General features: G+C 42.9%; 2 protein-coding genes across 4 annotated transcripts in view; one reads left to right on the top strand and one right to left on the bottom strand.

Annotated features, from left to right (window-relative positions):
- Positions 1–23,384, bottom strand: Ecd (ecdysoneless cell cycle regulator). Of its 2 annotated transcripts, none has more exons than XM_036199378.1 (14): positions 23,071–23,384; positions 21,668–21,873; positions 18,640–18,757; positions 15,989–16,076; positions 15,699–15,877; positions 14,210–14,402; positions 13,625–13,753; positions 11,719–11,847; positions 9,899–9,984; positions 6,530–6,636; positions 6,262–6,448; positions 4,770–4,837; positions 3,234–3,439; positions 1–612 (listed from the first exon to the last, which is right to left on the bottom strand). In XM_036199378.1, exons 2-14 carry the CDS (start codon positions 21,870–21,872, stop codon positions 385–387), a joined length of 1,923 nt encoding a protein of 640 aa, XP_036055271.1. In that variant the 5' UTR covers position 21,873; positions 23,071–23,384; the 3' UTR covers positions 1–384. The 2 variants fall into 2 exon arrangements, with proteins under 2 accessions (XP_036055271.1, XP_036055270.1); XM_036199377.1 differs by having other exon boundaries at positions 23,223–23,384.
- A 56-nt stretch (positions 23,385–23,440) lies between these two features.
- Fam149b1 (family with sequence similarity 149 member B1) overlaps positions 23,441–25,982 on the top strand; it is a 38,114-nt gene continuing 35,572 nt past the window's right edge. For both annotated transcript variants that reach the window (XM_036198834.1, XM_036198835.1), the window contains exon 1: positions 23,441–23,677. In XM_036198834.1, coding sequence (XP_036054727.1) covers positions 23,631–23,677 — 47 coding nt within the window. In that variant the 5' untranslated portion in view covers positions 23,441–23,630. The remainder of the gene's footprint in view (positions 23,678–25,982) is intronic.

Here is a 25,982-nt window from a genome sequence, read left to right as displayed (position 1 = left end):
TTAAAAAATAGTAATTTATCTTGAATTAGGAACACATGTGCAAAATGTCACAGAATAAACACTTTAAAGTTTAGCACTTAAAAAGTGAATGAAATGGGATTTTGCCAACTCAAAATTCTGACTGAGGAGGAACATACCCAAGAGAGAAACTAAATATTCAGAATTACATCAAGGGTGCACTGTGTTTTACTAAACTACAAGGGAGACATGGGTCTTGGGAAAATTTAAACCAAACAAAACAAGCTCATGAGATCACAGGACTTGTGAGAGGTGGTAAAGGGACTCTGAAACCTGCAAGGAAGACATTCTTATGAAGAGCCGACTGGACCGCTATTTAGTCAGTGAGAATTGATTGCTGATTCAGCTGATGTGCAGGCTAACCCCTCACTGGCTTCCTGGCGGGTTGTGATCAGCATTGTCAGGGAGTCGCACACCCATGCTGTGTAACAGGTTGGAAGCAGGCCCTGCCAGCCCAGCTTGGGAGCTGTAGGATTCCAGGATATTTGAAACCAGGTTCAGGTCCACATCTACCGCTTCGACAACGCAGTCTCCTGCACCTGAGTCTTCCTCATCTGAACTGTCATTTGCAGTCTGGGAAGGAGTTTCCTTCTTCTAGGGAGAGGAAGAGAGGTAAGGTACAACATGAGATAGTAGCCCTTCAGGTTGGATGTTGGTTACAGGGAAATGCAATAACTTAGCAATAATATATACACTTGAATTCCAAATTAAAAATGAAATTTCCAGTCCTTGGTGACATAAAGTGAAAATGAGCTCTAATAATGTGATTTGATGCATATATTAACACTTGGTTCCATTAGGTATGGTGGTGGCACAAGCCTGTAATACCAGCACTTGAGAGGTGGAAGCCAGAGGATCAGAAGTTCAAGGTCATCCTCAGCTACACAGGGAGCTTGAGGACAATCTGGACTAGAGATCCCATCTTAAAAGAAGCTTGGTTCTAAAGAAAACACATTTCTGTCTCAAGAGTTCCTACAAATTGAACACGTCTGTCCCTGCTTTAAAATAATCCCAAAGAGATAGCTAGCATTAAAGAGGTACACTCAGAGCCTGCATTAATATCTATACATTCATAAAGACAAAAATCTAAGTTTTCACCGGGCGGTGGTGGCGCACACCTATTAATCCCAGCACTCGGGAGGCAGAGGCAGGCGGATCTCTGTGAATTCGAGGCCAGCCTGGTCTACAGAGCTAGTCCAGGACAGGCTCCAAAGCTACAGAGAAACCCTGTCTTGAAAAACCAAAAAAAAAAAATCTAAGTTTTAAGTTTTCTCCCAAATGAAAAAAGTTAGATTTCCTTTGTTCCCTGACCACAGTCTTTTAAGCGGCATCTGACTACAGAGCATCCAGTTTGTTACTTGGGCCTCCTATTTCACAGGCTGGGGGAAGAGATTTGAAAAACTGCATCTTGACCTATAGACCTTTTATATCTGTGTTACACAAACTGCGGTCCACAGACTAACAGTCTGAATCTCTCAGAACTTCCCAAAACAGAAATTTTCAGCTTAATAATGGCCGTTATTGCCTGGTATGGTGGTGTATGCCTTTAAACTGATCTCTGTGATTTCAAGACCAGCCTGGTCTACAGAGTGAATTCTAGGAAAGCCAGGGCTGGAACAGTGAAACCCTGTCTCAAAAACAAACCAACAAAAAGGCCCTTATTATAACAAGATCCTTGGGTGATATTTATTCACAATTAAATCTAATAAATAATTTCTATTAGGTTGAAAGCGATTATAGTTTTAAATGTGGTTTAGATGGTGCAAACACCTGTTATTGGATCTAAGGGAGTCAATGCCCTGTTCTCACTTCAGCCCATGTACAGTAATCACAGTGATAAATGCACTTGCATACATGTGCATACACATGCACACACTCACAATATAAATCTTAAGAAATGAAATGGAGATGTCTTAGAGGTTAGGAGCACTTGCTGATCTAGAGGACCCAGGTTTGATTCCCAGGACCCACATGGTAGCTCACAACTGTATGTAATTCCAATCCCATCTGTAACTTTAGTCCCAGAAGATCTGATGCTCTTCTGGCCTCCAAAACACCAAGCATGCACACGGTGCACAGACATACATGTACACAAAACACCCATAGATATGTTTTAGGTAAGATTTATTTATTTTATGTATAAGAATGCTTTGCTTACATGTATGTATGTACACCAAGTGCATGCCTGATGCCCTTAGAGGTCAGAAGATGGCATCAAATCTCTTAGAACTGGAGTTAGGATGATTGTGAGCCACCATACTGAACCCAGGTCCTCTGCAAGAACAGCAAGTTCTCTAAATGGCTGAGCCATCTCTCCAGTCCCCTAAGCCCTTTAAGAATATAATTATAGCTGGGCGATGGTAGCACACGCCTTTAATCCTAGCACTAGAGATGCAGAGGCGGGTGGATCTCTATGAGTTCGAGGCCGGCCTGGTCTACAGGGTGAGTTCCAGGGCAGTCAGAACTACACAGAGAAACCCTATCTCCAAAAACTCAAAAAATAAATAAAGACATACGTGTGTGTGTGTGTGTGTGTGTGTGTGTGTGTGTGTGTGTGTGTGTGTGTAAAATTATAACCAGGCATGGTAGTCCATGCCTGCAGTCTCAGTTACTCAGAGGCTGAGGCAGGGGGATCACTTGAGTATAGGAGTTTAATACCACTGAGCAACACCCTGACGTGAAGGAAAGGAAGGGAGTGGGACACAGAAGGGGAAGAGGAAGAAGCAGTCACCAAGTTTGTATTTAGAAAATGAAGTTTATAGTCTGCCTTTTCCTTTTAGTGGGGAAAACTCAACCAAAGGCGTTGTGCAGGTCAGACACCTGCTCTAGCACTGAACTACACTCTCAGCAGCTGCCCCTCTGTTACAGTCCCCATGGGCCTCAAACTCTTGGGCTTAAGTGATCTTCCTTTCTCAGCCTCTTCAGTAGCTGTGGGTTACAGGCACACGTCATTGTACCTGGCCCCTAGAACCTCTCATTATATCAGTGTTAGGGGGAAGCTAGTGTGCTTCGGGTTGGGAGTAGAGCTTAGTGATGGACTGTGTGCTTAGCATGTACCCCAGGCCCTGGGGTCAACTCTTAACATCAATCAGCCAGCAATAAAATTAGCACTCATTCATTTCAAACCTCACAAATCAAAAGAAAAGAAAGGAAAACTCAGATGAAATATGACTGTCACTCTCCTACACATGGAGAAGGAGAGGTTAAAAACTTACTGCTTGTTTCCGGGTACTGAAGCTTTTGCCCATGCTGGTGTGCGCCAGCTCCTGGTCCATCTGGGCCATGTAGGACTTAAGACTGCCAAGAGCCCCTTTCAGAGACTCAGAGTCCTGAGTGTCAAAGCCCAAGTCGTCATCACTGTCTAAACATTCGAAGTCATCTTCATCCAGATCATCAGAGTCTGACTCTTGAGGTTTTGCTCCTGTATTGACCAAGACACAGAAGGAAGTACTGTTTATACATCTCAAAAAGCTTGGAATGCTCCACAAGGACCAAATGAGTTAACCCAGCTACTTTGTAAAAGTCCTTTCCCCAAACGATGATTCAGGGAGGCATTTGTAGGACCAGGAACAGGCTGAGCCAAGAGATTCAACTTCAGCTTTGTAAAGTGAATTTGATTAATTAAAAAAATTTTTTAAAAAAGATGAAGCCTTTAATCCCAGCACTTGGGAGGCAGAGGCAGGTGGATCTCTGTGACTTGGAGGCCAGCCTGGTACCCAGAGTGAGATCCAGAATAGCCAGGCTGTTACACAGAGAAACACTGTCTCGAAAAAAAAAAAAAAAAAAATAAATGAATGAATGAATGAATGAGTGAGTGAATGAGTGAGATGGAAAACACTGGGCTGTTGAGATGGTTCCCAAGGACAGGGTGCCTGTTGTACAACCTGATGATCTGCGTTAGATGCCCTAAGGGGGAGAAGAAAACTACACCACAAAGTTGTCCTGTCTGACTTTTACACTCATGCTGTACACACGCCACCCACCCACACAGACATACACACACACAGTAATAATAAATACCTTTTAATTTAAAAACTGAGCTCAGTGGTAGAGAACTTGCCTAGCATGTATGAAACCCTGGGTTTGATCTCCAGCACCATAAAAAATACAGACAAAAAATGGGGACTGGAGAGATGGCTCAGAGGTTAAGAGCACTGTCGTTTTGCTGAGAACCTAGGTTTGGTTCTTAGCACCCACAGGGCAGCTTATATCCCTCTGCATGTTAGGGGTCTTCTTCTATCACTCTTCACCTTGTACTTTGACACAGTCTCTCCAGGGATCTGTCTATCGATTTCTGTCCCTTCAGTACTGGAATTAGAGGCCTATGCATCCGTGCCTGGCTTTTTATGTGAGTGCCAGTGATCTGAACTCAGCTCCTCATGCTCCTATGCAGCAAGCACTTTCCTACCTGAGCCAACCACCCAGGCCTCTGTTGTTTCTTATTTCCCTATCGATTTCTAAAATAGTAAGTCTGAACAAAAAGACAAAAAACGTAACATGGAAGCCACATTAAAATCCTTTCCAAACGTAAAAGGTTTGTGCACTCAGTCAGCAGTTAGCAAGTCAAGCACTAACTAGGCTGCCTCTGTAAAGCGATTCAACCAGGAAGTAATTTATGGTTAAAAACAACTCGAAACCATCAAAAGAAAGTAGTATTTTGGCTCATACATGAGCTAATGTCCCAGTGCACTAAAAACAGTGATACCCCTTCACAGTTGCAAAATAAAAGTAAACACCACATTGTAACTCACCTAAAATTTTATCAAAATAATTAAGAAAGGAATCTGCATCAAAAGTGATTGGCGCTTCAGAAGGGTCTCTGAAAGATCAAAGGGAAAAGGGCCTGTAATTTACCCTGACCACAGTTCTTTGAGGCATGTTCTAAGAAGTACTGTGCGTAGAGAAACTACCAGAAATATCCAAGAAAGGAACAGCAAGGGAAATCACAGTTTAAATAAATAAGAAAAACTCCTTATGTTTATTTGGGTGGCAATAAAAATACAAAAATCTGTTGAGAGAAAAGTAAATTTACACCTTGTTAACAGAGACCAAGCATTTGCATTCGGTGACCTATCTGTTCTTTACTCCCTACAGGACACGTAGTGAAAGAAATTATTTATCTGAGTTCACTTACACAGTGTTTATTCTTATAGGACTCCAAGCTTATACCTTTAACCCCAGCACTTGGGAGGGGTAGTCAGGAAGATCGTGACTTCATGTGAGTTTAAGGCAAGAAAAGAACAAAAGTCAAAGCTTAACGAATTGTACCTTCCCTTATTCTTTGCCTCTTTACAACAAATAGCGTGCATAAACTTGTATCTTTTCTTACAGTTCAGGAATAGTAACACTGGCAAAGTTTCACTGGGCTGGGAAGGAGCTTAGCAAGGTGATTTGTTGGTGTGCACAGCCTCTGGTCAATCCCATTACCAGCAAAAAGAGAAGGAGAGAGGTAGTTGCTGCACAGGTAACGATTCTACCCACTTTTTCCTATTTACTTGCCACAAACAGCTTCACAGACCTGTGATTCTTTCTGCCTCTGATGAGTTCCTTGAATCCCTCTCTTTGAGTTTCAAGATTCTGTCTGCTTGCGAGGCAGGAGATCAGAAGCCAGAGCCCAGTGAGAGCTACATGCGGTAGAGTCTACAGGTTCTGAATAAGAGTCTATAGAAGCCGGGCATGGGAGCTCACACCTCTAACACCAGTACTCTGGAGAGAGAGAGGCAGGCAGACAGCTGTAATTTCAAGACTAGCCTGGTCTATATAGTGAGTTCCAGGACAGCCAGGGCGTCTCAGAACAACAGACTAGCAAAGTACAGTGCCATGGCTCCAGGTGGGGGCTTTGAAACCCACTGCGTTTTCTGGCTCACTTCAGAAACTACAAAGGCTAGCTGAAATCTGACCTCAGACAAAGAGGACGCACTCTAGCAGCACCGAAAGAGGACACCGAGCAGCACAAGGAACTTGCTCAAAAATAAAAACAGCCATTACACACACACACAAGAAAAAAGAAGGGAGAGAGAAAAGCAACATCAAAACACACCAGTGTGGTGGCATGTGGCTACAGTCACATCTGCTCAGAAGGCTGAGACAGAGAGGTAACTTAAGCCCAGGAGTTGAGACCAGAGCAACGCAGTAGGACTCCATCTTGAACAAAACAAAACAGAAGAAAACTAAAGTGGACATGGGGCTTGCTGCTGCTGATGACTTCGACACTGGGTATAACTGGCATTTCTGCATAGCTACCTTGGCAGCTCTGCCCCCTTGTGGGTTGAGACTTTGGAGATGAAGGCCTTCATGCTGTCGGAGACCTGTGCTGCGTCATAGTTCTGCTCCTCCTCCTTCTGGGGAACGGGCTGTGAGTCCTTTCTGCCTGAGGCGTCTTGCAGCAGCTGGTCCAGCTGGTCTGGTGAAAGGACTAACCACTGGTCATCTGAAAGAGAGCAGGGGAGCCATGCCCCAGGAGAGGCCCTCCTTCCTTACCATTCTGCTCTGCTCCTGGCCCATCACTCACCATCCTCAGGAGGAAGATGAGCTCCTTCTTTCTTCAGCTCCTCGACATCAAACGGCAGAGTCTGCAACACGGTTAAGATCTCCTCCCCTGGACTCATAGCGAGTGAACTAGCAAGACCAAGAGACACGAGCGTTTCTTCGTGGTGGTGACGTCACTTACTATCTACACTGATGGCACCATCTCAACTATTTAGATGAAGCAACTCCAATACACAGCTGGAGACTTAGAAAAATCACAGGGGTAATAAATTATCCCTACCCCACGGTATGCAGACACTACGGGGCAAGAAAAAGTCATAATAAATGGCAAAACACAGGTGGGTGTGCCAGTGTGTGTCTGTGATCCCAGCACTTGAAAGGTGGAAGCAAGAGGATCAGGAGTTCAAAACCAGTCTCAGCTATACAGAAGGTTTGAGGCCAGCATGGACTAAAAAGACACTGAGAATTGTAGTGGATAGCCATCCTAGCATTGGCCTGGAAGTTCCAACCCCCACTGAGGCTTCGGTAATGGTCACACCCACAAGGCAGGGCGGAGGAGGAAGCGGAAGACCAAGGATCAGGAAGAGGTCTCTGTCTTGGTTCCCTGACTCTGGACGCTGGAGGTGGACCGAGCAGAGTTCTCCAGAGAACACCGCCGGACTGCGCTATACCCTTGCCAGACCCTGTAACCTACCCCTTCATTTGTAAGTACCCCACAAAATAAACCTCCCTTTTAACTACGTGGAGTGGCCTTAATAATTTCACCAACAGAGAATCAACCAACAAAACCAAACCCTAAAACCAACTTTTTTGGGGGTGGGTTTCAAGACAGGGTTTCTCTGTGTAGCTTTGTGCCTTTTCTGTAACTCACTTGGTAGCCCAGGCTGGCCTCAAACTCACAGAGATCCGCCTGGCTCTGCCTCACGAGTGCTGGGATTAAAGGCGTGTACCACCACCGCCTGGCTAAAACCAACTTTTTTTAAATAGCAAATACAGTCATTTAAGAACAGCAAATACTAAAGAGACATGGAAGAGGCAATTAATTACTTTTATTAAGGTATGAACAAGTTTTTTTGTTTTTGTTTGTTTGTTTGTTTGTTTTTTTAAGGAAAAGATAGGGCCTGAACCATGGCTCAGTGGGTAAAGACACCTGCTACCAAACCCAATGACCCGAGTTTGACCCTCAGGACCTGCACAGTGGAAGGAGAAACTGACTCTTGCAAGTTGACTTTATTTTCCACAAGCATGCTGTGGTACACGTGCACCCAGAATACTCACAGTTCAGTGTATTTTTTAAGTGCATCATCAAGTATATATGAAGTGATACACATATTACTTAGATTTAACCATTCTACAGTGGATAGAAACTTTAAAACACCACATTGAGCTAGGCGATGGTGGCACATACCTTTAATCCCACCACTCAGGAGGCAGAGCCAGGCAGATCTGTGAGTTTGAGGCCAGCCTGGTCTACAGAGCATGTTCCAGGACAGCCAAGGCTACACAAAGAAACCCTGTCTCGGAAAAACAAAACAAACAAACAAAAAACCCACTACATTGTACATAAAACACGTGCACAATTTTTCTCTGTCACTTAAAAAAATCTGAAAGAAAATACACTGCAATTCATTTATCCTTTTTGGATGGAATATTTAGCGTACCTGTACATTTTCATTATTATAATCTCCAATAAATTTGAAGAGATGGGAGACTGGCATTATCAGAGGTATATTTGCCTGGCTCTAACGGCTGTCATGGAAGAAAAGAGTCACTAGAGGTTGGGAACCCAGTGTAGGTGTGGACACGACTGAAGAGATAAGGGTGTGGAGGAACAGACTAGACCAAGGACAGTGAGGATGTGCTGCTGCTGCTGCTGCTGCTGGAAGATCACGAGACTGTCTAGCACAGTAGCGCCTGCTTGGGAGATAGAGGGAGGAGATCAGAAGTTCAAGCTTGATCTCAGCTGCACAGCAAATTCAAGGCTAGCCTGGGCTATACAAGACCCTGTCTCAAAACTAAGATAGAAAGTCGTGAACCCTTATTAAAAAGCTCCAAGTAGGGGGCTGGAGAGATGGCTCAGTGGTTAAGAGCACTGGCTGTTCTTCTAGAGGTCCTGAGTTCAATTCCCAGCACCCACATGGTGGCTCACAGCCATCTGTAATGAGGTCTGGCGCCTCTTCTGCAGGCAAAACCTGCAGACTGAACACTGTGGACACAATAAATACATAAAAATCTTAAGAGCTCTGAGGACTGGAGAAATGGCTCAGTGGTTAAGAGCACTTAACTCTTGCCGAGCATTCAGAAGAAGAGGTCTAAGCTTTGGGATTCAAGAACAGGTCAGGAGGGAGATAGGAGTTTGGCTATAATAGTTTAAAAGGCCACTCATGGTGGCTCACGTTCTTAATTCCAGAACCTGGGAGGAGGAGGCAAGAGGAATAAGAATATAAGACCAGCTGGGCCACATAGTGAGACTCTGATTCAAATATCAAAAGACCAAAGCAAACCAAACCAACATGAAACTGATGGAAAATGACCAGTGTGAGAAATGGAGTCTCTTTTGTTATTTTGTTTCTTGAGTCAAGGTCTCTACCGGCCAGGCTGGCCTCAAACTCACAGTGCTCTCCTGCTTCAGCCTCCTGAGTGCTGGGACCACACCCACGAACCACCGCCCTCTCGAACATTAGAGGGTTAAGCAGCTCATGTATTTTCCTCAGCAGCAGAAACAGTTGCTGCTTATGGTACATCCATTTCCTTAAATATTCTGTTATAAAGAACTGTGGGGACTGGAGAGGTGGCTCAGAGGTTAAGAGCACTGGTTGTTCGTCCAGAGGACTGGCTTTGATTCCCAGCACCTAATGGCGGCAACTGTTCTCAACCCAGCTCCAGGGGCTCCAGCACCATTTTCTGGCTTCCTTAGGTACCAGGCATGTATGTGGTACAGACACACAAGCAAAACACTCACATACATACAAATCACTCATACACATACATAAAAGAATTGTACTCATAGAAAAATGAATAAGTAAAATTATACAGAAATAAAAATATCTATAATATAGATACAAACAATAAAAATATCTAGAAACCAATAAATCAAAATAGTAACGGTCAACTTCGGTATAAATATTTCCCTTCTCATATCATTCTCTACTTATACTAAAATATTTACATTATTTTCATAGCAACAACAAAAAATCTTACTTATGGAAGGTGAGATGCCTATGCTAGCCTGATGAACTGAGTTTAATCCCCCGTGGCATGCTCATGTCTGTATCCATACACACATTACACATGCATACAGCCATGATACTTTTATAAACTACATTACTTAAAAAGAACTATCCAACCAGCAGCCTGCCTTCCTCTGTGGTGGGTCCTAGTTATAATTCACCTTTCTGGGCGGTGGATGGAGAGCTGGAAGTAGTTCTTCGCCATTTCCAGTCTTTCCTGGTACTGAGCAGAGCCTTCCATCAGTCCCTTGAAAACACAACACCGGTCATTAGAACAGCACTTATCCGGTGTGAGTGCTCCACCATTAGAACAGCACTTATCCAGTGTGAGTGCTCCACCATTAGAACAGCACTTATCCAGTGTGAGTGCTCCACCACTAGAACAGCACTTATCCAGTGTGAGTGCTCCACCGTTAGAACAGCACTTATCCAGTGTGAGTGCTCCACCACTAGAATAGCACTTATCCAGTGTGAGTGCTCCACCGTTAGAACAGCACTTATCCAGTGTGAGTGCTCCACCACTAGAACAGCACTTATCCAGTGTGAGTGCTCCACCATTAGAACAGCACTATCCAGTGTGAGTGCTCCACCGTTAGAACAGCACTTATCCAGTGTGAGTGCTCCACCACTAGAATAGCACTTATACAGTGTGAGTGCTCCACCACTAGAACAGCACTTATCCAGTGTGAGTGCTCCACCACTAGAACAGCACTTATACAGTGTGAGTGCTCCACCGTTAGAACAGCACTTATCCAGTGTGAGTGCTCCACCATTAGAACAGCACTTATACAGTGTGAGTGCTCCACCACTAGAACAGCACTTATACAGTGTGAGTGCTCCACCATTAGAACAGCACTTATCCGGTGTGAGTGCTCCACCACTATAACAGCACTTATCCAGTGTGAGTGCTTCACCACTAGAACAGCACTTATCCAGTGTGAGTGCTCCACCACTAGAACAGCACTTATCCAGTGTGAGTGCTCCACCACTAGAACAGCACTTATCCAGGGTGAGTGCTCCACCATTAGAACAGCACTGATACAGTGTGAGCGCTCCACCGTTAGAACAGCACTTATCCGGTGTGAGTGCTCCACCATTAGAACAGCACTTATACAGTGTAAGCGCTCCACCACTAGAACAGCACTTATACAGTGTGAGTGCTCCACCATTAGAACAGCACTTATACAGTGTGAGCGCTCCACCGTTAGAACAGCACTGATACAGTGTGAGCGCTCCACTGATACAGTGTGAGCGCTCCACCGTTAGAACAGCACTTATCCGGTGTGAGTGCTCCACCATTAGAACAGCACTATCCAGTGTGAGTGCTCCACCATTAGAACAGCACGTATCCGGTGTGAGTGCTCCACCACTGGAACAGCACTTATCTGGTGTGAGTGCTCCACCATTAGAACAGCACTTATACAGTGTGAGTGCTCCACCATTAGAACAGCACTTATCCAGTGTGAGTGCTCCATCACTAGATCAGCACTTATCCAGTGTGAGTGCTCCACCATTAGAACAGCACTTATCCAGTGTTAGTGCTCCACCACTGGGCTACATGCCCAGCCTCATTTTATTATTATTTTGAAGCTAGGTCTTGTAAATGACTCAACTGGCCTTGAAATGCTTGAAATGGTTTTCATTTTGACTTTTTTTTGTATATTTAATGCATTTTGATCATATCTCTATTACACTCTCAAATTACTTTCAGGCAAGGGTCCATCAATGACAATGTTAGCAATGATGTACAGGAGCCTTCGCCTTAAATTATCTTTGTTACCAGGCTCATATATTTACATCTTCTACCTCGCTTTATTTCTCTGTGATGAGGCTGGCCTGGGAGCTTCCTGGCCAACCAGTAGAGTCAACTGGTAAGCTCCACATTCACTGAACACGAATCACACACACACACACACACACACACACACACACACACACACACACACACGTGCATGCAAGAAGCAAGCACCATGAGTCCCACCTTAAAGTAATCGTTCCTCTTCAGACTTTCAAGGAAGCTGGCCCAGAGGGGTGAAGCAGTCACAGGGGGTTTCCTGGAGTCAGAGAGATGTGGGCTACATCTGGAGCACAAAATCTCAAATCCATGAGCCTAGACGACATAGACAGAATTTTGGTTACGTTGTTCTTGTATTTTCTTTTTCTATCACCTTAAATTAATTTCTTCCCATGTAGCCCCAATAAGAACTAGATGACCAGACACAATGGCATGTGAACACTTAGAACACTTTTTTGTTTTTGTGGATTTTTTTCCAGACAGGGTCTCACTATGTAGCCCTGGCTGTCCTGGAACTCAGTATGCGGACAGGCTGGCCTCAGACTCAAAGACCCACTTGCCTCTGCCTCCGAAGTGCTTGGATCAAGGTGTGCACCACCACACCCAGCTCAATTTTTATTTCTATCAACTTGTTATTCCTTTATATATTCTTATAAATTCTTACCAATTCAGTATATGTTCTCATACTTCTTTATACTTGCCAATCTAATAGTGAAAAACTATTTTGTGGCTTTATATTAATTTTTAAGAACAGAGGTCAAAGTTTTTTCTTTTTTCTTTTTCTTTCTCTTTCTCTTTCTGGAGCTGAGGATCGAACCCAGGGCCTTGCACTTGCTAGGCAAGTGCTCTACCACTGAGCTAAATCCCCAACTCTAAAGTTTTTTCATTTTTAAATTAAAATTCATTTGCACTTCCTTCTCTGTGAACTATCTGTTCAACTTCTGGACATGTAAAAGTACTCAGTATCTTTTCTCTAGGAACATCTAATCCTTCCCCAGATTCTCTGCTATCTTTTGAGTTCATGGCATTTTTCTTTCCCTGCAGAAATTCTCTTCTTCCACTTACTGTTGTGTTGTTGTTTGAGACAGTTTTGCTGTCTTGTCATCTGGGCTGCATTCTGGCTTCTGGATTCTAAATGGGACCACAGATGTACACTGCACATGGCCAGAAATGTTTACATAATCAAATCATCAGTCTTTTGTTGCTTATGGTTGCAAGCCATGCTTTATAAGGCCTTTCCTAGTCAGATAATTTTTTATATTTTCTAATTTTATAGTTTCAATTTTTACATTTAATTATTTAATCCAAGTGGAATTTATTTTGCTGTGTGAAGGAATTGACTTTAACTCTCAGATGGTGCCAGGCAGTGGTGGCGCACACCTTTAATCCCAGCACTCGGGAGGCAGAGCCAGGAGGATCTCTGTGAGTTCGAGGCCAGCCTGGGCTACCAAGTGAGTTCCAGGAAAAAGGCGCAAAGCTACACAGAGAAACCCTATCTTGGGGGGGGGGGGGACCTCAGACAGCTTCACAGCTGTTGGATCACTATTTACTGAATAATTCCCTTGACACTCTGATTTGAATTGATGAATTTTACTTCATTCTCACATAAGCAGGACGTATTCTTGAATTCCTATGCTATGTCATTCGTATCTCAGTGAAAATGACAAGCAAAATGGTTGGTGCAGTTTAAATGTTGATGAACAGTGGGAAACTATGTCTATAGGGATTGAATCAACTTATATCTCTATCATTAATGTTCAAGAGTGTCTTTGTGTAGTCTTTTAAAAATGCTTCATTTATTTATATGTGGATGTGGATGTGTGTAGATGAGTATGTACATGTACACACAGGTACTCACAGAGGCCTGAAGCCTGGGAGCCCACTGGTTCTGGAGCCACCAGATACAGATGCTGGCAATCAAACTCGGGTCCTCTGCAAGGGCACTATGTACTTTTAGCCACTGAGCCATTTCTCCAGTCCTTAAAGCTCGTTTGTATTAGAGAAAGAAAGGAAGGGGAAAGGAAGGAAGAGAGGGAGGGAGGGGGAGGGAGGGAGGGAAAGTAAGTTAGGTAGTTTTCTTATTCAACATTACCAACTTCATGCCCAATTCATGGGCTCGGTACTGGGGATGTGCTGGAGGTGGCAGCCCATATCCACTCCGCCGGTCTGGCACAAACTTCTGTTGTACCAGCTGTGCATACAGACATTTAGTAAAAGTGACCTGGGCAGTGGGATACAAAATATGTGAGTCTTCTGAAATTGGATTCTGATATCATTTCATAGTTGGATCTAACTGTCAGCCCACTCATGTGCTTCCCGTTTATACCCCTAGGAGAGCTGCAGAAGGCCCTGTGTGTTTTCAGAAACAGCTACTAAGATAAACATTCACATACTACCCACTTTTCAGTTGTCACGATTGGAATTATCACTAATTACACTAGGGTGGTTTAGGAGGGGGTGGAAGATAATAATTCTTAAGGGATGAGATGTTTTATTGTTAAGAAGGAAGGAAGTAATTGCAGTAGAGGGAAAATATGGTCAAAAGTAGGTAGGACATACTAAGTCACAAAATGAGGAGTCTTAACACTCCCCCTACACAGACAGAAATGTGCATTAGTTTTCTAAGAGAACTATGAAAATTATAAGAAAAACTAAATGACCGAGAAAGATATCTCACAGATGCCATTATTCGTGTTTCAGGCAGAAACGTCTTGAAAACCCGACAGGCTCTTAGGTCAATGGGGTCCCGTAGGTAGAAGGCCTGGACCGCTGCGGACACCAGTCTGGGTCGCTGTTTGAGCACGGCCACAACTGCAGCTGGGAGGAAGCAGTGCGCGCGATGGAGGGCAGCTTCAACTTTTTCTGGGTACCTGTGACAGGGAGCATAATGCTTTCATTCTGCATGCAAATACTGAGGGTTTCTCAGGGTCTCACTAAGTATTCCTGGCTGGCCTGGAACTCACAGAGATCTCCTTGCCTCTGCCTCCAGAATGCTAGGATTAAAGGTGTGAGCTAGCATGCTCAGCTTAAAAAGAATTTTAGTATCATTAAGGGGGCTGGAGAGGTGGCTCAGAGGTTAAGAGCACCAACTGCTCTATCAGAGGTCCTGAGTTCAATTCCCAGCACCCACGTGGTGGCTCACAACCATCTGTAATGAGATCTGGCGCCCTCTCCTGTATACATAACAAATAAATAAGTCTTTAAAAAAAAAAAAAAAAAAAGACAATACATTGAGCTAAAGTGCTATTGGAACTTGTCTTCTCTTCAAAATGAAACCTAAAGGGTTCCACACAGGTCAAAGACCAGACAGAAGTTCCAGAACCACAAAACAACATAAGGTCAAATGTACAGTATTGCTTTCTTCAGGTTTTCATCTTTAAAAAATCTCAATTTTTATTTTTTTTTAATTTATTATTTTATGGGTATGAATGTTTTTGCCTAGATGTGGATGTATGTCTGTGTGCCATTTGCATGCCTGGTGCCCACTGAGGCCAGAAGAGGGTGTTGAATTCCCTGAGACTGGGGTTACAGACTGTTATAAGTAGCCATATGGGTGCTGGGAACTGAACTCAGGTTTTCAGGAACAGCAGCTGGTGTATTTAACCATAAAAACATCTCTCCAGCCCTGGTTTCAAATTTTTATAGATAATACTTTGCTGTGACACCTAAGGTAAATAAGGAAAGATATTCTGGGGGTGGAGTTCAAGACAGGGTTTCTCCGTGGAGCCCTAGCTGTCCTGGAACTCAGTCTGTAGACCAGGCTGGCCTCTGTCTCCTGAGTGGTGGGATTAAAGGTGTGCGCCACCACTGCCCGGTTAAAAAGATACTTTTGAATGGGAAGAAAAACTACACCTAAGTCAGGCACATTGATAAAAACACCTGGAATCACAGCTACTCAGGAGGTTGGGGGAAGAGGTTAGCTTGAGCCTTGGGGTCCAAAGCCAACCTGGGCAACATAGTGAGACCTTATCTCAGTCAATTAATCAATTGATCTAATTTCTGAATTTAAATCCCATAAATTTAACTGTCAATTTCATGAACAGCAACAACAATAAAATGCAGATGAGAATTAATCTAGGTGGAAGACATTCTATATGCAAATAAAACCCTGTGTTGCCCTGAACCAAATGTTGCTCAGCTAACAGGATCAGTGTTCTCTTTCTTACCCTCTGATGCGCCTGTCCACAGCAGCTTGTACAGATTCTGAAGCTAAAACAGCTTCTGGGTGTGCTGAGACGATACTCAAAGCCTGTTGGATTGTTGGGGGTGTAGTGGGAAGCCAGGGTTTTCTTTCAGATTTCCTTGGCACAGGAATAATACACAGCTTCCCATGATGAAAAAACACCTGCAAAATGGCACATCTTAGTCTCTTCGTGGGCTCTGGGAGGCTCTAGGGACACAGAAAATAATGTGGCATGATTTCATCCCTGTATTCTCCAAGCCTAGGTGTACTTACCCTATTGGCACTATTATCAGGGTCCAACCACTTAGGCAGAAAGTCAGCAGCTTCTATTAACAAGAACTCACCATCATTGTCTTCAATCCTAACGAAAGAAAAGACCCCTTTCACATTCACAGAGCACAAAACAGCTTTGATCAAACGCATTTTCCCTTCTCAGAAAATACTTGAGTATGTACTATGCGCAGCTGTCAAAAAGGGTAAAATTTAAAATACAGTAAAGCAGGACTGGGAAATGGCTCAGCAGTTTGTTTGTTTTTTGGTTTTGTAAGGCAGGGTTTCTCTATGTAGTTTTGGTGCCTGTTCTGGGTCTCATTCTGTAGACCAGGCTGGCCTTGAACTCAGAAATCTGTCTGGCTCTGCCTTCCGAGTGCTGGGATTAAGGCATGTGCCACCACTGCCTAGCCTTGTTTGTTTGTTTTTTATGACAATGAAACATGTCTGCTCCTGGCAATACCAATCTACTTGAGAGATGATGGGCATCGAAGAAACTCCACATAAGAGTTTGCTTTCTTTGTGGCAAAAGTTAGCCACTGGGCATGAAAGTGCCCTTGCCTTGACTGCTGACAGTATGCCATCCAAATTGGACAAGCAGAACACAAAAGAAAGTGACTGCTGAACTTCGCCAAGACAAGGTAGGACAGTCATTCAGAATGTTCTGCTTCACAGGAAAGTCTGTCAGATAAGCTAGGCCTGTGGGCCAAAGATGGATGCCCCAACGTTACAGAGGAACCTTGGGTGACTGTCCAGGCAGCCAGCTGTTTCTGTCATTTCTCACATTTTTTGGAAGTCACTTGCTTGCACTTCCTGATTACTCAGGTATTATTATTTCCTTCTTGGGTCTCTGATGGAGTTGAAGACTTTATAGCTGTAGTTACAGTTTTCCTTGTTACCAGATTTAGAAAAGAAACTCACTAAAGAGGTGTAAAGTGCATAGGGTTGAGAGACATTAAAAGATAGTTTTGGTAATGCAAGTTAGGATAGAAAGTGAATTAGGTACAACCTTTAGGACTCACCAAGATAGAATAGACAATGGAGTATTTTCTCTGAATTTGCCAAATGTTTATGGACTAGACATTGTTGATGTAATTACTGCCTATATATATTATATATAGTTATTGTACTAATAGTATATAGTTTCTTTTATATTAGTTATAATATTTTTTTAGACAAAAAGGGGGAAATGTGATATTTTGTTTGTGCTCTAACAAATAAAGCTTGCCTGAAGATCAGAGGGTAGAGCTGGCCATTAGTTAACCATAGAGGTCTGGAGGTCTGTATAGACAGGAGACAGGAAGTGATATGGCTGGGTGGAGAGAGGAATATAAGGTGGGCGGAGACAGGAGCCCAGCCCCCTTTTGGTCTGAGAAGTTGTGGAGGTGAGGTAAGAGGTGACTTTGGCTAGCTCCTTTACTTCTCTGATCTTTCGGCATTTACTCTGATATCTGACTCCAGGTTTTATTAAGACCAATTAGAATCCGTGCTATATCCATGTCCTGATCTTACAGAAGACCCAGGCTTGGTTCTCAGCATCTGTATCAGTCAACTCACAAATGCCTGTAAATCCAGCTACAGGGCATCTAATGATCTGGCTCCCACCAACACCTGCACTCAAGCGCACAAACCCACAGAAACACACACACACACACACACACACAAATCTTTAAAAAATATAGTAAAAGCCTATAGGAAACTATAAGATTGTAAGGAAATGTAGAAAGAGATTAAATAGAAAATCAAAGTATTATACTGGACAAAAATATGGAAATACAGAGGTACTATAAGGTCCCAAAAGAAAGGGGGCAGGTAATAACCACTTGTAGGTGAAATTAGGAAGGCTTTTGTGTACAGTGTAATTTAGACCTGTAAAGATATTTTTGTCTCATCTATTTTTAATTTTTGAGTAACATCATCACATGATTCACTTTAACCACACCCAGATTTTTGTTTTTAATCTTTTCTGTGTATTTACCCTGTTCTGGAGTATAAGAATTTGAATTAAAAAAGAATCTTTGGGGTTGGGGATTTAGCTCAGTGGTAGAGTGCTTGCCTAGCAAGCGCAAGGCCCTGGGTTCAATCCTCAGCTCAAAAAAAAAAAAAAAGAATCTTTGGGTACAATATTCTTGGCCTCACGTGCAGCCATTCCCCCATGATCTGCCACACTTGACCTGACAGTGTGGAAGATCTGCTGACACACAGCCCTTGGTAATATGTATTTCATAGATTTCTAGTAATAAGAGAACAGATATCTGCAGTAAACAAAATTTGAAACAGCATAAAAGATGGTGCTGTGCTGGTGGTTTCCCAGAAGTTATTATTATAAACTTTTAATGGGGTTAAGGGGGAAAAAAAGTTCTGACTTGGTGGCGCACATCTTTAATCCCAGCACTGACTGGGCAAAGGCAGGTGGATCTCTGTGAGTTCAAGACTAGTCTAGTCTACATATCAAGTTCCAGACCATCAATGACTATACAATGAGACTGTCTTTAAAGTGTGTGTGTGTGTGTGTGTGTGTGTGTGTGCTTGCACACATGCATGTGTGTTTTCTACCAGACCACAGGGAAAAAAAATTTACTAAATGGACACATATAATCACTTATGCTTTAAAAATGAGAATTCCTTTAGAATAATTAAAATAGTGACAATACCTTGCTACTAACTCTGGAAATGCCTTTGTAATCTGCTTTATTACATAAACAATAAACCATTCATCCTCAATGTTATCTCCAAACTTCGTCATGCCATACATATGAGCAGGAACACCTCCTATAAACAAGAGAGAAGTGATCATATAAACCAGCCAACTCTGACAGTGCAAGGAAAAATACACGAAAGCATTCAATAACTAGCCACTGGCTAAGTTCCAAGAATTACTCTGGGAGCTGGGGCTGCAATTCTGAATAAGATATAGAATGTGTATTTTTTAGGAGCCTAAAACAAGGAACAGACAACCAAACCATCTTTGAAAGCACACTAAAGGCTGTGTGAACGTAAAGGTTTGTTGTCTGCAGAATGACGAGAGCTGGACTTTTCAGGAAGAAGGGACAGCTTGGCCAAAGGTACAGAGTTATAGTAGATAAGGGAGTATCATGGGGATATAAGGATTCTGCTTTTGGAATTGCAGAACATTCCAAACAAGTGTACCATCCTAAGTATATAGAAGCTAAACATCACATTCTTACACAAACAAGAGTCAGAAAGGAAATCACAGGAGAAGTGAAAATATATCTTGAGACAAATGAAAATGAAAGCACTACATACAAAATTTCATAAAATTTATCAACAATTGTAACAGCAACAGTTACAGTTATGTAAAATCTCACAGCAGCACGCTAACTTTACACTGTAAGACAGCAGAGAAACAAGACAATTACAGCAGAGATCAATGAAACAACAGGGCATTTTGTTTTGTTTTTTAAATGGGGGAGAGGTCAGCAAAGTTGACAGATCATGAACAAGATTAAATGGGAGTAAGAAGGGACTACTCAGGTCAGATACGAAAGCAGGAACAGTATACTCTTTCTACAGAGAGTATACTCTTTCTACAGAATAAAAACAATTATAAGGGCATCTATGAATGCCTTACACCAAAAATTGGGAAACCTGTAAGAAATGGATAAATTAATAATTAAGGTCTTGACTCAATCATGAAGAAGTAGAAAATACTATGAGACCTATAACTAGGAAGGATATTGACTCAGTAATCAAAAACCTCTAGTAGTTGAGCAGAGTGGCACCCACTTGTAATCCTAGCTGGGGTGGCTGAGGCAGGAGGATCAAGAGTTTGAGGCCAGGCTGAATTACACAGCAGAGTCAAGTGATCAGTCCAAAACTGTAAGCTAAAACAAATCCTCTTAAGCTGATTTTTCTCAGGTATTTTTGTCTCAACAATGAAAGGCTGACTAACCAAATTCAACAACACACTGAAAGGGTTATAATACCAATCCAGTGGGATTTATGACTACAAAGATGGTTCAACATACAAAAATCAATCAATACGGGGCTGGAGAGATGGCTCAGTGGTTAAGAGCACTGGCTGCTCTTCCAGAGGACCCGGGTTCAATTGCCAGCACCCACATGGCAGCTCACAATCCTCTGGAGCTCCAGTTCCAAGGATCTGATGTCCTCCTCTGACCTCCGAGAGCACTGCATGAACATGGTGCACAGACATACATGCAGGCAGACACCCATGCACATAAAATAGATAAAAATTTAAGAAATTAATCAATGCAATGCACCACATTAACAGAATGAAGGCCAGACAAATGTTACACAGAGTCTACCAGAGCCATCCCAGCCAAACCCAGGTGAGGTGAGAGTCCTGCTCAATGCTCAACTCCTCTGCTCAGTCCAAATCACCCTTATCTCTCCAGTTAGATTAAAGCACTACGATCTTTATTACTTTTTATCATTTATATTATTCCTATGCTTAGAGTATAATTTTTATTTACGTTACACATCAGACATCAACTGAAACCTTCCCCTACAGCAAGAGGAAAAGGAAGGAGCTTAAGCCAGGAGATGGCACCATCCAAGCTGTGTTCTACAAAGGTACTGCCAACATCGTGCACTAAAATCAAACAGATGTGAAAAGGGGTATTTTGGCAGTGCTCACACTAGGCCTTCCTGCCTGACTGAACATAGCAAAGTGAAGAAGATAATTTGAAGTACTCACTAGCTTCAGTAACTAGTCAGCAGTGCCACTAGATAAGTAAGAAAACACAGGGTAAACATGGTTTTCTAAAAGTTAATAGGTTGCTTTTGCTGCAAAACTGAGTCTTCCTCTGTGGCCCAGGCTGGCCTCAGGCTGGTAATTTCTCTGCCTCAGCCTTTAGAGTATTAAGAACATGGGTGCTATGGTATCTGGCTAAAGGGTTGGTTTTAGATGTGGCAATTTGCTAGTATCTTTGTCGATAAACATCACATGTATTCTAGAAAATAAGAGTTCAACAAAATTTGGGTTGAAGAAATAGCTCAGTGGTAGACCAGTTGTTTAGCAATGCACAAGGCCCCAGGTTCAATGCCCAGTGCTGGAAGAAGTGCAGTAAAATTAATAGCAAAGGAGAAACTTAGCAGTTGCTAGCCAAATATAACAGATTAGCACTAAACTATGAGCCCAAATGGCAGGAACAAAAGATACCGGGCTCCTGACCCTAAACAGACCCTACACAAGTCACTGTGTAAACACAGCCTGGGCCAGCTATCTATTAATCATTTTCATAAAGTTAGAGGACATGGTGGAACAGATCACTGTATTTTGCTAGAGTTGACTGAAGTCAACACATGTAAGCAGTAAAGGACATTCAGGATGCTCCTGGATAGCAACTGATAGTGACAAAACCCATTTCATAATCTCTGTCAGCCAGATAAAATCACTCTTTGATTCTCAGCAAACAACTACATGAAACAAAGCAACCCACTAAAGACATCATTAAGATAAGCACTGACCAGTAAAAGGGAACCATGACTGAGGAACAGGGTAAGCCTGGACTGTGCAGGCTCTTACATTATAGCATCGTAACTAAAGTTCAGAACAACAGCCACGGTCCCCACAATCTGACCTCTGTGGTATATATTTCAAGTTAGGGGCTTACATGATATGGGCAAACAACACTGATTTTATAAGTTGTGGGTGTAAATTCTCTTAGACAACAGTAAATGAAAGGATTACTCTACCTTTTGCAGGTTTATATGTGAGATTGAAAGGCTGATTCTGCCAGATGTAAGGGACCAGGATAGCTGCAAACTGGGTCATTATTCTTTCAATGTATTTCTGAAGAATCTCTTTGGTTTCTTCTGTGTCTCTTGCTTTATCTGGTATCAGAAACAGGCAGTACTCCACAGCATCTTCGACCATTGCAAGCTTCATGTTGCCCTCCATTCTTTGAAAATGACATTCAAAGTTTCAGTGACATAAGCTTCATAGAAGGAGAAATAACAACATCCCCAAAACTCTTCTAGGGGACCGCATTATCTCCCAACACTTGGACACGCACCTACTGACCATCATCACAGTCTTGGTCTTCATCAGACACCACTTGACTTATTATTCTCTAAATGACATTGACACTTACAACCATGTTCCTTATACTTATATTATGTTACATGGAAACCTTGACATTACAGAGTGAATGGAGATCCAACAATGCACTTCCCAATTACTAACAAGTACGTAAGAATAAAAATTAAAAATATCTAAGTGCAACGGGTGTGCCTACGGTCTCAGCTGGGAGCCTGAGGCAAGAGGGTCACTTGGGTCTAGGAGTTCAAGGCTAGCCTAGGAAACAAAGCAAGGATGTGTCCCACAAACAAATTAAATGTGTTGCCCTTAAATTAGTAGCAGTTTGTGTGTAGCACAGTTTGAAAACATTACATTACCGTCCACTATTTTTTTCTCAAAACTTCCAACTGTGCTTCTATTGCATATTTTGGGCACTTTACTATCTTTCTTGAGTTTTCTCATTAATTGTGGAATGGAAGTTTACACTCTATCTCTAAAACACCTCGTTACTTTAAAACTGTGTTATCAACTCCGCTAAAAAGCTGTGTTTTGCCAGGCGGTGGTGGTGCATGCCTGTAATCCCAGTGCTTGGGAGGCAGAGGCAGGCAGATCTCTGTGAGTTCGAAGCCAGCCTGGTATACAGAGCTAGTTCTAGGGCAGCTAGGACTACACAGAGAAACCCTGTATGGAAAAGCAAAAAAAAAAAAAAAAAAAAAAAGCAACGTCCCTTGCTTTACAGCAATTTAAGTCTACAGAAGATTTAAAGCTACAAACATTTGTGTGTTACCATTTGGTCCCACAATAATTTGCTATGGTTCCAGATGCCCACCTAATGAAGCGATTTGATTCTTAAGCTTACTTGGCTTTGCAAAGGACCAATAAGGAACCTCTATTTTCTGTGCAACTACCCACTCACCACGGTAAATTAGAAGCATGCTGCCTTTCGACCCGGAGGGTTGAGTAAAGATTCTACCCACCCTCCCTCTAAACCCAACCAGGACTCCTTATGCAGCATTTACAGAGGCAGAATTGAACTTGGGGTCATTCGGGTTAAAGATTCACAATACAAATGACAAACCTGAGGACCACAGAAAGAAGCGACCGAGGGGCACCGGCCTGGTGCGGTCTAGTGCTCTTTCATCAAACTAGGCTCCCATCTTCCACCTGACAAAGGTTAAGCAATTGCTTTCACGGTTGCAGGGCTTCTCTTGGGGGCCTCTGCTCTGGTACCTTTCTTTGCCGCCTCTTCCACGGGGAACTAGTTCTGAAGATACCATGAGCCGCTCAAGCCCAGCCCACGTCAGGTCCTCTCGGCTTGGGCCCTGACCTGCTCCTGAAAACCTGGAAGCCGTGAGGCCACGGAACCTTAGGTGTAGCCACTAATGCGCATCGGAGCCAATTTCTGACGCTGCTGTTTTCCTCCGTCACTTCCGCTTATGAGAGGAAGGAAGCAGGTCGGAAGACTATAGAGAGGGAACTCTGGGAGGTGGCCGTCCGGAATCTAGGCGACGGGGCGAGACGGGGCGAGACGGGGCCGGTAGGTGGCAGGAGGGGGCCGGGCCGGAGCCGGCGGGAGGGCCAGGCCCCGAAGCCCCCGCCCTGGCTTGCCCGCCCCGGCCGCGGAGGAGAAAACGGAGGATGATCTCCAGATACACTCGGAAGGCCGTGCCACAGAGCGTGGAGCTGTGAGTGGATTGCTCAGCTCGCCCAACCTGGGCCGCGAGAGCTCTAGGGACCATCCTTGACCAGTCCTTCTCTCCCTTCCTTTCCCAGGGCTCGGGCGAGAAAATAGTATAAATCTCTTCTCCCAGCCCTGGTGGAAGCTGTCTCTTGTCCTTGGGTCACCAGCTGCTGAGAGTGTGTCATCCATGCTATCCTAAGACTGTCACCACATGAATTGAGGGAGTGGATCTCCAGAAGCACTTACTGTTCCCCACAGTGCTTCTGGCTCCACTGAAGATAATAGCTGAATGCTACAATAAAGTTGAACATGTCTCGTTCCAAACACTATGCAAAGCTGTTTGCTTGAATGTGTTAGCAAAAGTAGGAGACCGACTCTGCACATCCCACAGATAAAGATCACAGATCTAAAGATTGTATGTAGAAGGTGGTGCAGCTGAGAAGTACAAACCAGGGGTCAATCCAATTCGAAAACCTGTTGTTGTCAAGACTTTACATACACACTGCCTTCACACCTCCAACAAATGTTTTAGTTTTGTTTGTGGACTAAAAAGCAAGCACTTATAGCTAAAGACGCGCGCTGTACCCTTAGTAAAGTGTTGTAACTTGGCAGATAATGATAATGCCTTACACTTACTGGAATGTTATGATTTCAAAAGAACCTTCAGTTTCTTGATCCTCCCAGCAATTCTGAAAGATGGCTATAACTAGCTTCTATTTCTCAGATGAAATTAGCAAGTTTCCACGTCATAAGTCAATAGAGTCTGAACTTTTAAAAAGGCAAGTCCCATTGTTACCCCTCACTGAACTAAGTAATTTCAGCAGCCATACACGTACTGAATAGTAGCTATGCATGCTAATGACATTCATTAAAGTCACACCTGAGATTTTGGATGGGTACTTTTCTTGCTATGTAGCTTTTAGGCAGGTTACTAAATCTGGGCCCTCCTGTCTATATATACAAATAATATCTACAAGCAGACCTAAATGATAGCATGGAGCTGGCACATAGTAGGTTATTGCTACCATGAGAATGAGCTTTTAGCAGCTCAGGGATTAGGGGATCCACAGAGTCGGATTGACTTTTCTATCTAAGGAAGTAAACTTAATTCTCTAGGGCTGGCAAGGAGGGCAAAACTGAACTCTGTAGGGCCAGGGAAAAAGGGACACACACACCTCCAACATGTCAGGATCTTACCCAGGGTGCTGATGAATGGCAAGCCTTCAGCAGGTCAGAGAAAATGCACAGCAAGTGAACTACAGGACAGACAGACACATGAGGACTTTTCTGAGGGCCAAAACTTAGTTCTTCGTTTTATTTTTAGTGTTGCTTTTTCTACTCAGTTCTTTTTCTTTTCTATTCTACCCTGATGTTTCCCTCTGTCTATTCTTATTTTTTTCTTCTAACTAACTTTATTTTTTTCCCTTACAGCTTATATACCCCAGCAAAAATTTTCAAGCAATATAAGAATTACAGTGTGGTTACATTCTATTTTTTAAGTGAATGATTACAATGAATACAAGTAAAAAAAAAAAAAAACAGCATGTTTTCCATATCCCTTACATGATTAGACATTTTACATATTACAGGTAAAAAACAAGTCCCAAGAACCCACATACATTAATACCCAAGCAACTTGTTATAGATTAACAGGGTGTAAGCAAGTAAGGTATTTTCTCAGCTAGTTGTTTTGCTAGCAGGCTACATTTTGTGGTTACAAAGAAAGAATCAATCACTTTATTATTTATTTCAAAAGGTAATCTTATTAAAAACTCTTGAATCACAAACCTAAATTTTTATATATGAAAAACAACTGGTCAGCTCTACTTTAACTCCTCAGGGTGCATACCCACACAACAACAGTTTTTTTATATCAGGAAGCTGAGGACAGAAATAGATACAAGGAATTAATCATCACCCTTGATCACCAACCCATCCTAGCAAGAAAGGTACATCAGCCAGCAATAGCCAGGATACCATTGTTCCTGTTCCCTGACCTCAACAAGTCCTTTATTCAACTATTAAAAGTGTGTCTTTATAAACTTTAAATTGTTCCCCAAGATTTTCTACCTCAAAGCCATTAACAAAAACATTCTAACCTAACCTTACTAACAATCTACATGTCTGAATTCTTTCTAAGGGTGGTGGCTGCATCACTAATCTGCTCTAGCAGCGATGCTTGGAAAAAGTCAATCACTATTAGTACTAGTAACAAAGCCCAGTGAGAGGCTAGAAACTCCCTGAGAGTTTTCCTGCAACCCATAGATTATGAGGGACGTGGTGGCTGAGAAGGCAGCAATCAGAGCTAT

Source organism: Onychomys torridus, chromosome 9, assembly GCF_903995425.1.
Source record: "Onychomys torridus chromosome 9, mOncTor1.1, whole genome shotgun sequence".
Classification (NCBI taxonomy): Eukaryota; Metazoa; Chordata; class Mammalia; order Rodentia; family Cricetidae; genus Onychomys; species Onychomys torridus.
This window is presented reverse-complemented; position numbering and strand designations above follow the sequence as displayed.

Coding starts and splice junctions, on each gene's coding strand:
- Ecd (XM_036199377.1), bottom strand. CDS start 23,269: ATGGTATCTTCAGAACTAGTTCCCCGTGGAAGAGGCGGCAAAGAAAG. Junction 9,985..11,718: donor AGAGGAACGATTACTTTAAG/GTGGGACTCATG, acceptor TGTGTTTTCAAG/GGACTGATGGAAGGCTCTGC. Junction 6,449..6,529: donor TCATCTTCCTCCTGAGGATG/GTGAGTGATGGG, acceptor GCTCTCTTTCAG/ATGACCAGTGGTTAGTCCTT.